The sequence below is a fragment of the Mustela erminea genome, chromosome 8, assembly GCF_009829155.1.
Source record: "Mustela erminea isolate mMusErm1 chromosome 8, mMusErm1.Pri, whole genome shotgun sequence".
Classification (NCBI taxonomy): Eukaryota; Metazoa; Chordata; class Mammalia; order Carnivora; family Mustelidae; genus Mustela; species Mustela erminea.
The window spans coordinates 55,462,239-55,473,673 of record NC_045621.1 but is presented as its reverse complement, the minus strand read 5'-3'; the positions used below and the strand labels follow the sequence as shown (position 1 = coordinate 55,473,673).

General features: G+C 40.6%; 1 protein-coding gene and 1 long non-coding RNA gene across 10 annotated transcripts in view; one reads left to right on the top strand and one right to left on the bottom strand.

Annotated features, from left to right (window-relative positions):
• The first annotated feature begins 424 nt into the window (after positions 1-424).
• Positions 425-10,472, top strand: LOC116597650. 2 transcript variants are annotated; one of them, XR_004288718.1, is made up of 5 exons: positions 425-726; positions 819-943; positions 2,290-2,379; positions 9,535-9,663; positions 10,033-10,471. It is a non-coding gene; the product is annotated as an uncharacterized LOC116597650 (long non-coding RNA). The 2 variants fall into 2 exon arrangements; XR_004288717.1 differs by lacking the exon at positions 9,535-9,663 and having other exon boundaries at positions 10,033-10,472.
• The window catches only part of PKP4 (plakophilin 4), a 244,260-nt gene continuing 240,330 nt past the window's right edge, over positions 7,506-11,435 (bottom strand). For 5 of the 8 annotated variants that reach the window (XM_032355646.1, XM_032355643.1, XM_032355644.1 and 2 more), the window contains 2 exons: positions 10,465-10,538; positions 8,266-8,514 (listed from right to left, as the gene is read on the bottom strand). In XM_032355646.1, coding sequence (XP_032211537.1) covers positions 8,266-8,514; positions 10,465-10,538 — 323 coding nt within the window. Of the gene's footprint in view, positions 8,515-10,464; positions 10,539-11,435 lie in introns of all 8 variants that reach the window. The other 3 variants (XM_032355642.1, XM_032355648.1, XM_032355647.1) reach the window with 2 other exon arrangements.

Sequence of the window (11,435 nt, the reverse complement as noted above, 5' to 3'; positions counted from 1 at the left end):
GTATGAGAATACTCCACAGACTCATAATGAGTTAAAGTGACTCACCTGAAGAAGGTGGCTGCTGTTGTGAGTCTACCAGGCTTCAGTCAGGAGCACACAGAGCTATAGGTCTCCAGCCAGTTGCCTAAGGTCAGTCATGGACTGTGCAATGGCTATTACTACTTTGTTTGGTTTTACTGGAGAAATTTTGTTAATATAATCTTACATGGACATATGGTATAGAAACTGCTCATGGTGGGCTGCTATTGATACAGTGGGGAGATGGGTCCATAGTCCTTCTCCATTGACTCCTGAGGTGCTTTTGTGGACACCCATGGCTTTGCCCCTTGGAGACTAGAAGTCATAATGAGGGCGGGGTTTCTGACCACAGATTACTGATGGTAACTGGCTTTTGATGGTTAACTTCTAAGCTAGGAGATGGAATAGTAAATTGAACCTGACCTGCTGGGGACAACCTGAACCTGAGAAATTTCATCCACTTTTGGTTATCTTTCAAGTCTAAGGAGGGATGGGTACTATGGCTTCTCCCCAAGCACGGAATTAATACAACACAGGTCTCTGGCATGGGGCTTACATTCATAGGAACCAAAATAATGGAAGGGTAAGCATCACCTCATAGAATCATCTGAATCCTACACAGAGACTGATTGTGACTTTCCCTTATCCATCTCCTCATTTTCCTTATAAACAGAACCCCTGCATGGGTAGAGATGGCAATGAGCCCAGGTAAAAATAAGATGTAGGGGTGAGGAAAGGTCTTTTAAGAGAATGATTTAGTTGGCAGGTTCAACTTTCCTACTCCTTTCTCCTTGTTAAAGAATGAAGATGTGATGGCTGGAGATTCAGGCGTCAGCTGGGAAGCCATAAAGATGAGGCCCGTGCCCAGAGAATACGATGGAACCTGGGTCCAAGAGGACATTTTAGAGCCACCATCCTAGTATTGGTCTGTTTTTCTATGTTCATTCCAATATGTGAAGGAGAGAAAACCCAAAACCTGTAACTCATCTTGTTGAAGCCACAATTTTGGACACTTTGTTATTACCAGTCAAGTATAATTCCCTAGTGATAATACATCGCCACTATGACTCAGTGATGTGGCCTTGGAGGACAATATTAGTAATTTCAAGTGGTATTGGACCAGCTTTTCTCCAATTAAGATGTTTTATAATTATAGGCTTGAAGAGTTTCAGTACCACCTCACATTTCTGTTGATAGTTTTTCTTTATAGAAGAGTTAATTATCAAAGAAACAATTAAAAAGTATGGCACATGAGAGAAAAATGAAAAAGGAGGCACCTAATTATTTGTAAACTGAATAAACACACCATTATCTTTTGACCACAGTTTACAGACAAGAATGATCATACAGGTTACTAAGTCTAGACATAATTGCAGTGATGTTGGTGGACGTGTAAATATTTTAATCACTTAGCTATAGAATGTGCTTCCTGGTTTGTCTTCAGAAAATATTTTTGTAAAATCTTGAAATACATTCCTCACAGCACAGCCATCTCTATAATGGCCAGATCTCCTCCTATGATGGTATTTCCATCCTGGAGCCCATCTGGATTGAATTTTTTCCTCTAGTTCTCAGGAAGCTGGGCATACCTCATTCTACTCATTCTCATACCTGGGAAGGAAAGAGAGTTCCTTGCATTGGGCTGGGACAGCCACTGTCTCTGAAGAACTCTGAAGAGAGATGCTAGAGGGATGTCACCCTCCCTGAAGTCATTTTATTAGATTAGTACGCAGTGGATGGCAGCTCATCAAGGCCAAAGCTCAACATGTTACATTTTATTGCCAGCAAATGAAGGCAAATTTCAGGGGTGTTTCCTCTGGGGGAGCAAATGAACAGTTATAGGGGATTTTTGAGGGAAGAATCGGGTATTTTCCCATTGAGCTCAGAATTACACCTTTGACCCAGCACAAGTTGTGTTTAGTTGTATTTTACAAGGTAGTGCCTTGGTCAGCTCTGGAATCACTGGGTTGTGAATGGAGGGTTAAATAGTCCATTGTATTCTGAAGTCTTTATCAAAATTTCCCCAACCATTGGATGGGCTTTAATAATGAAAGAGCTAGTTATGGCTCATGCAGACAATTATGATAGCACAAAATGCTTTTTAGTGATTTTGAGTTAGAATTAGGCAACAGCAATAGGCACAAACAGCCACTTATGGGACATGCCAGCTGCTTCCAGCAAAGCTGCTGACATAAAACAGGGAATGGCACTAAAACAGATACAATTCAAGTCATAATTTGCTTGCTAATAATTTCTTTTTTGTCTCTACAGCCTTGAAGGATTGTCCTGAATAAGTGCATTCATCAAGACAGCAAGCCAAGCCATCAGGCAGATGAATAACAGCAAACTGCCATCACAAGGGTGAGTGAAACTGGAGACAAAAGTCATGGTCTTCTAAAGTGAGGCATCAGAAAGGATGAATACCCAACTTTCGTAGCAACATGGACGGGACTCGAAGAGATTATGCTGAGTGAAATAAGTCAAGCAGAGAGAGTCAATTATCATATGGTTTCACTTATTTGTGGAGCATAACAAATAGCATGGAGGACATGGGGAGTTAGAGAGGAGAAGGGAGTTGGGGTAAATCGGAAGGGGAGGTGAATCATGAGAGACTATGGACTCTGAAAAACAATCTGAGGGGTTTGAAGTGGCGGGGGGGTGGGAGGTTGGGGTACCAGGTGGTGGGTATTATAGAGGGCATGGATTGCATGGAGCACGGGGTGTGGTGAAAAAAATAATGAATACTGTTATGCTGAAAATAAATAAATTAATTTTAAAAAAATAATAAAGTGAGGCAGAATTGACAAGTACCAGTGGTGAATTGTTACCGTGTAGGGATGGCCGTTCAGGGCTGCACATAGCTCTCTGAGGCTGAGTCCATTCCTTGGCACAGGCTAGCAAAGGGCAGCTATCCATCAGGATGGAAATCGGCTAGAGAATTCCAAACATGGTTTGTATCCTTTGTTCTTTTCCAGCTCCCTCCCCAGAGGCATTCTAATTAAGAGTAAGACTGTTCTCTACTTCTCTAGCAAGGATTTCCTTGACCTACAGCAAAGATCCTTTTGGATTCAAAGTCTGCTCTGCATTTGTCGAGTTAAAAGTCCCATTAGCTGCTCTGCCTCTGATTTCACTGACCTGTTTGTTTTGCTGCTAACACCTCCCTGGTACCTTGCTGAAAGGATATTCTCCCCACACTCCTTCCCTATGCCTTGGGAGGCACTGAGGTGGATGAGGTATTTATTTACACCTCTCTTTGGATCATTAGGTAAAAGGGGTGACACACTTCTCTCTCTTGGCAACATGTTTAAATATGAGCCTGTTTTACTTCTCAACTTACTTTCTTGTCAACACACATGTAAATCTGTATAAGCATAGCTCATTCAAAAGACATTCCCATACAGTGCTTTTCAAATATGTATTTTCTAGATTTCTGCTTAAATTTAACTTTGGTGAGCTGTCAGCCTTTAAATAGACTTTGTGTATATACTACAAAGAATTTTGTACTACAGTCTTTTGTTTGAGAAACTGCTTTTTGGTCTGCAAACGGTCCTCTGTAGATGGAGGGCCAGGAGAGACTGAAGAGGCGGACCATCCAGATATGTAGGTGACAGATTTAATAAGCAAGAGAATTTGTGAGGCTTGTCTTGGGTGGTGACAAAATGAGCGGATCTCTGCACCTGCCCACCAGAATCTTTAAAGTTTATATAGAAGCCTTAACTGAGTTTAGTAACATATGCCATTCAGATGGCCTCAATGCCATATTACTATCTCAAGGCTGTGTCCTTGCAGCAGCTTCTAGGGTGGTGAAGGCAAGCAGAATGCTTCTTCTAAGGATGTTTGGGAAGGGGATCGGGGGCCTCTGATTGCTTAGGTCCAGCTCTCAAGTCAGTTGGTGTTCACATCTTCTCCCTGAACATCTCTAACAGCACATCTTAAGTAGATAATTTTGGAAGGTTTAAAATTTATAAACAGATTTTTCTCAACTCTGTAATCACTCTGATTCTAAGTCATAAAACTAAGTCTCAGATAATGTCATCACATATTTCCTTAGTGCCTTTTAAGACAAATGTTAATAACTTTTTAAATTGGAATAAACCTTATATGTGGTAAAATGCACAGATCTTAGGTGAACATTTTCATGACTTTTGATAAATGTATATACCTGTGTAAGAGCACCCCCCCAATCAAGATATAGAACATTTCCATCATCTCCAAAAGTTCTGTAGTCAGTACCCACCCACAGAGGCAATAATGGTTCTGACTTCTACCAGCATAGATAAGTTTTATCTGGTATTGAAATAGGATCATCCATTCTTGTAAGTATCTGTGGCTATTCTTTTTAAGTTCTGACTAGTATTCTATTACATAAATGTATCATTCTCTCTTCTCCTGTTGGAGATTTGGGTTGTTTCCAGTTTTTGCCTATTATGAATAATGCTGTTATAAACAACTTTTAAAAAATCTAGTGAAGTGAACAGCAGGGGCCAAGTTTACGAATATTTTTTTCCTTATAATCTGATTTGATCATAGAAATAATATCACCATCCAGTGGATTTAGATCTGTGATGCTTTAAATGTATTACTGAGGCCCCCCAACAAAAGGGTTATCTTGTGGAGGATTTTATTTCAATGGGCCTATATTCAGAGGCATGACTGAGAGTTCTCAGCCCACCTAAACTGTCATACACACCAAGACTGATCAGGACCCAAGTTTCCCAAAACATGGTGCATGTAATACTAGTTGTGGCGGACAGTGAATTCTGGTGGTCCCTGGAAATTTGTGTGTTTAGTAATTAAGTGTTCATTTTTATGGTGACTTTTTAGGTATGGCAGGTGATGGTTTTTCCTTCAGGGATAGAGTTTCCTTTGGAAAATTAAAGACAAATATGAACATTTTTCATTAACTAATAGCTCAGTTGGAACTCAAATGACTGAATTTTAAAAACACTGGTGTCGTAGTAAAGATAGACCGTGGTACTAATCTGGCCTTGGCCACTTACAGACTGTGTCATTTTCAGCAAGTCGCTCCATGGGTGCTTTAGGATCTGTAAAATGGGATATTAGTACAGATTTCATGCAGTTACTATAAAGGATAAATGATAATATATGTAATACTTAGAGCACACAGTGTGTGCTCGAGGAAGTGAACTATTGGTATTTCACTGCAATAATTAGTCATGTGGACAACCAAATATTGGCCAGGGATTAATTATTGGATTAATGGGTCTGTAAGGTCAACATTTCTGATACTCATGAAACATCCTTGGGCTTGAAAAGACATAACTTTAAATAGTGCATAAGCAAAAGATAACATACTCTGGCAAGAAAGAAAACCTCACCTCTCACATTTCACATTTAAAATCAGTTATGGTACTCCATAACTGTATCAAAAGTAACAGTATCTCTGTCACTTTATGATACTCCATAAATTATGATACTCCACAGTTATGATACTCCATAACTGTATCAAAAGTAACAGTATCTCCGTCACTTTTCCAGGCAAACTCCACACCTGAAATTCTGACAACGAAAATGTCAGGTCACAGGAAGGTAGAGGATAATGGCATGTGGGCCAAGTGGCTTTCACCTTGACTGCACATGACAGTCATCTAGGGAACTTTTCAAAAATACTGGTGCCGGGACCCCATTTCTTGTGCTTTTGATTAGTCAGGATAAGGCCCTCCTAGTTGTGAAAGCTGCCCAAGTGGTTCTAAAGTGCAGTCAGGGTAAAGACACACTGGTCTAGCTCTCCAACATTGGCTCAGTTCAGCTCTGACCTTGAGGGATGCAAGTGAAACTGCACTGAGCAGAACCACAGACCTCTTCCTGGGGGCTGAATTCTGCATGCTATCTTGTAACGGAAGGGCAGCAATGCAGTCAACTTTGGGGGCACCTGGGTGGCTCAGTTAGCCAAGTGTCTGCCTTTGGCTTGAGTCATGATCTCAAGGAGTGAGACTTTAAAAAAGAAGTCAACTTGATTATAGCAGAGCTTGTTTATTCTTACACTTTGGAAGGGAGAGTTGGATTAGCTTTTTGATCAGTGATACAGTTTTGTATCTTTCAGGCTCTGTCCATAGCTTCTTATCTCTAGTCATAAGGAAGGAGCCTTATAGGGCATCTGATCTTCTGCCCATTCCTCACCCACAGGTCTCTTTCTGGCCCATTAGGAGGTCCGGGTTGATGCCCAAGTGAGGAGTTCTTTGTAACCCAAATTTGGATGTTTTCTGAAATGCTCCCTGTCAAAGTTAGGGACCTGGGTCCACTAAGTTACCCAAAGATAAATGAGGTCACTAAAAGCAATAGTCAGTTACTGTCACTTAGCTTATGCCAGCTATAGATTCTGTTGTATTCCTGACTCCTCGAGAGAGGGCCTTCAACCCAGACATGAAGATGTCAGGTTCAAGGAAGTCAGTGATTCAAAGCACAGATGGCTACCTAGATATCTCAAAAGTTTTAATGCCATTTCCTTGGGAAAGTCTGGCAGTGTCTGCCATCTAGAGGGCTGTTCGCTGAAATCTGCCAGGGTATGCGAGGCCTGGGGCAGCTGGGCAGTCTTACTGTGGGTCATTTCGGAAGGCATGCACGTCAGAAACTCCCCCACTGACAGACTTTAGGAATATTTGTTTGTATTTGGATTTCCATTTCACTTTGGATTCTAATCTTGGGCTGCAGTTCATCAACAAGAGAAAGCATTTTTCTCCTAGATCTCCTTCCACATACTCACAAATATAAGCACATGTTCTAACCTAGGATTTATACATCATTTGCAGGATATACTGAGCTTAGTCAACAGCTCTGGGTTTGACTTGCCATATGGGCTGTTTGCCATGTAAGATCCAGGGTAGAAACTGTACGACTTAGGAGGCCTCCTGGGGCTTATGCCCCTCGTCTCGACAAATGGAGAAAAAGCTTACAAATAATGCTTCTTGGTTATTGGAACCCCTTTCATGGATGTGGGGCTTCCTCCACTCTCTCTCTAATCCAGGGATTATTGTCTCATGGGATCATTCAGCAAAATAATTATTTAGAATTTGTTTTAGTTTCCTGCATTGGTGTTAGCTAATTAAGTGCCCAAACGTTATTTTTACCTAGTTATTGAGTTCTTTAAAAAAAAAAAAACTGCCAAAAGGAGTCATTATCAGTTTAGTTAGGGCTTGTCTTACCAGATGTAATTTCATTCAGGTGAAAAGCTGTGTTAAATACATACAGCAGTCTGAAGACAAAAAAAAAAGAAAAAAAAAAAAAAAAAGACAAGTACATTAGATTCAAAACAGATTCCTCCAAATAAAAATATTAAGGTAGATAAAGATGAAGAAATTTCATAGTTTCATTCTTTGGTATGGTCCCTCTCATAAAGTGTATAAAACTAGGAAAGTCCATAATACTCAGATATATTTAAGCTATTTCCAACATGCAGTTAGGTTCACATTTATAGAATGTGCTTTTCCATATTATACACAGAAAATAAAAAAAGAACAGGGAACAAATTTCCAAGGATGAAATTTCCACATTTATTTTTCTTTCATGTGCATAGAAAATGGCAGTGAAGTGTCCTATGAAAAAGGCAGGGAATGGGCATGGCGCTTCTATACCAGACTGGACTTTGTGCTTCAAAGGTACACTATTCATTTTGAAAACAAAGGATGTTATAATTTGTTTTTCATTGCTAACAACTCCTTGGGTTTCCCATTTGTTTTTTAAGCTGTCAGTTTTCTTCAAATCTCTTTTCAAATGACACACTGCATTACAAATGATGGCACTTAACCAATGTGGCATTTCCATATTTACACCAACAAAAGAAATTTACAAGACATAATAGCATACAATCTTGACATTTAGTAATAGCAATAAAACATGAAGGGCATCCATTTTATTATTTTTTTCTGTACAAACTATCAGAACATAACTTTATTCACATTAAAAAAATCATCTTTAATTTGATTTGACCTACACATCCCCCAACTCATTTCACCCATTTCTCAAACCTCTCATCACATCGCCCACACCTTCACCCGACTACAGAATCTACAAGTAATTAGATCTAACACCTAAATAGAGCTTAGAAAGTCCTCTCTCCCAAAGGTTTCCTTACTCCCTGATAATTCCTCAAAAAAGAAAAAAAAATATGCTCTTCACTCAGTCCTTCCATTTCACTTTCACATTTCATCAGCAAATCAGCAAGACGGATTTTTCATTTCAATCCAAACAAGGTTAGAAAGAAGAGTTCCTCTATCGAGCATCTTGATGCTACACCCACGAGTCTGGGGACCCTGGGTACTGTTCTGCCCTATAAGAAGGTCGTTTTGTGGAATAAAAGTCTACATAATTTGTGGTCGATTTCAGTCCATACTGTGTTGAATAATCAGAAGAAGCTGGAAAGTGAACTCGGTCATCAAAATAAGGATCTTCATAGCTATGAGGAGACTGCAAATACAATCTGTATGCGTCAAAGTTCTTTCTGTTGGAGTCATCTTGACTATAGTACAGCTGTTGATGCTGTTGATGAAATAAAAAAGCAAATAAATGAAAGCAATTTTTGGAAATATGTGTTTAAGGGAAATTAATGTGGGTTTCCTGCTTCATATTTTTAAAGCAGTATTTAATATTTGTGCATATATGATTCAGAGTTCTTTCTGGTACACGCTGTATATTTACTATTAGAGTGTAAGGATTTTAAACTATGTTTACAAGTGGGCTGGCAGAGTTTGCTCAAGTCCTGTTCTAGGGCCTCTAGAAGCTGGTGTGTCTGGAGAGCCCAAGATGGCCCCTTGCTACCTCTTTCCCCCTTAGAGGTCCAGTTCTGTGCTCTGCTGTGGAGCGGTCTGTTACCTGGGCATGCCCAATGAAAGGATAGCCTTGATTTTTGCTTTGACACAGGGAACCATGAGTAGTACATCATGAATTTGACTGTAGATTAGATATTCATGCTTCAGATAGTTGTGTATGTACAGAACCATCCTTTAAAACATTTACCTCAGAGATGAAGATTGAGTCCATCCCTCAGTTTTAAAAGAAATGTGAGGTATTGTTAAAGGAGTAAGCAATCTCTGGGCAGCAGGATAATAAAATTGGGAGAGACACGTGAGCAAATAGGTCTAAAGGAAACACCTTCCCCATGTCAGGATTAATAGATTTGTAAGAAAGCAAGGTGAAATCCATGTGGGCATCCACCTCAGGGTACCCTCCCCTAATTTCCTTTTGTGTTACCTTATCTCATCTCTGACCTCACATTAATTTCTTCAAATATGTTTGGAGAAAAACTGTCATGGCTCTTAATGTCTGTTTTCCCTCTTGATCATGCCCCAAACCCCCCACTTAGTAAGATGTAACAAATTCACCATGTACATATAAACATCATGTTCTGAAACTAAATTCATTCTAACATTAAAAGCATTTCAGAGCTAAATTCCCTTTTTAAGTTAGTTATGATTTTAAGATTTTTTTTTTTCTCCTGACTTAAAAACTATAGGATAAATTATGAATAATTTGGGAAGTTCTTTTTTTTTCCATCTACAGAGAAAAAATGATGAAATGGAGGGAGGTCTTTTGAGTATCCTTATCTGAAGTTCAGGATGCAGGGTTGTTTGGAAAACCCTAGCTGCTTTTGTATTCTTGGAAGGTAAAAGGAGAGATCAGATAACCTATGTGAGTATGGCATCACGAAGGACTGATATAGGGGTGCCTGGGTGGCTCAGTGGGTTAAAGCCTCTGCTCAGGTCATGATCCCAGGGTCCTGGGATTGATCCCTGAATCAGGCTCTATGCTCAGCAGGGAGCCTGCTTCCACCCCTCTCTCACTGCCAACTTGTGATCTCTGTCAAATAAATAAATAAAATCTTAAAAAAAAAAAAGGACCGATAAAAATTTTAGGCCCTGTGAAAGCAGAGCTTGGATGCCACAACCATTAGTTCCCACTCTGATGGAGAATGGGGTCCACCCCAGTAGGGCTGAATCCCCTTGGACTTCTGAGATTAATGGAGACCTGGCCACTGACTCAAGTGTTTTCAAACCACAGATGCTTGGATATGGAGGGAGTCATGAAGATGGGAAATGAGATGTACAAAAAAGAACAGTGAGATGAGAGAATGAAGTGTGCTTACCACCTTTTTCAACCCAGAGGATGGAAGAGAATTTGGAGGTTAACAGAAAAAAGGAGTGGGAAAAGGAGATTGTTGGGCAAAGAATACGTATTAAAGACTTCTCAGGTGGTTCCCATCAGTGGCAATGGTGGTCTCAGCAGCATGGATTTGAGTACTCAAGCACATGAGGCTACTGTGGAAGTGCTTTGCTTAAACCACAGATGAGCTTCTGAGGAGCAAAGATCCCCAGGGAAAGCTCCTTGGCCCCTGCTGTGTTGGGCCAGCTCTGGTAGGTCAACCGACGCGGACCCCTTACGGTGTTGATCCCTGCTAATCGGCCTTCTGTAAAAATGATACTGCAAATTCACCTGTAGCCGTCTATTTTGTTCTCTTGCTGGTGAGGAATAGGAACTGATGTAAATTGGTGAAGGTTTGCTGGAGCCTGTAAGAAAATATTTTATGAAATTAAAACTAATGCTCATTACTCCGGGCCATTAGGCTGTGTGGGCTTCCTGCACTAGGGCTGGTGCAGTCCCTGACAGGGCCTGCCTTTCCCAATACCAGCGGAGACCTGGACAGGCAGCCGTCTGAGTTCCCCAGATCTAGCCTGGCAGCTGCTCACCTTAGGGCTGTTAGGGGATAATGGATATGGCAAAGATAAGTCACGTGTGTGTTTCACCAAAAAGCAGTATCAATCCAAAAAGGTTGCCTTCTCAACCTCTGGTCACTGTGGGGAGCTGTGCATACCTGTGAAGATTTCCCTGGCTGTCTCTGAACCAGGCCTTGCTCCTTGAGCCAATGGACATCGCTTTTCCAGGGCTCTGAGATAGAGCACTGGGTCAGATGGGGTAAGGGAAACATATTAGAACAAGCTCCCTGCCTTCAGAACAGATAGGATCCAAAGTCCTGGGTCCCGAAAGGAGCAGGCACAGGCGTGTTCTAAGCAGTCTGGCCACATGGGGGCACAGTCTTGTGTCTGCCATCTTTAAGTACATTTTAAAACAAGAATCTGATAATCAGATGGCTATCTTGTTCAAGAGTCCACAACAGACTCCCGATGATGTCACTGGCTACCATTCTAGTACTGTTAGGGCTAGCAAAGATTTTTTTTTTTAATGAGGAAAATGAAACATACTTGAGGCAAATTAGTTTATTGAAGCAAGCAAAAAAGATACAGAAGGGCATGCAGGCTAAAGAGGCGATCTTTAAAATAAAGCAGGCTGCTGCAAATCTGAAGCAACAATGCACTTCAGTTTGTGCATTTCCTTTGCAAAGAGCTTGGTGTTTGAGATGTAGCATCTGCAATTTTCTGAGCTATTAATTGCCATAGTAACAATCG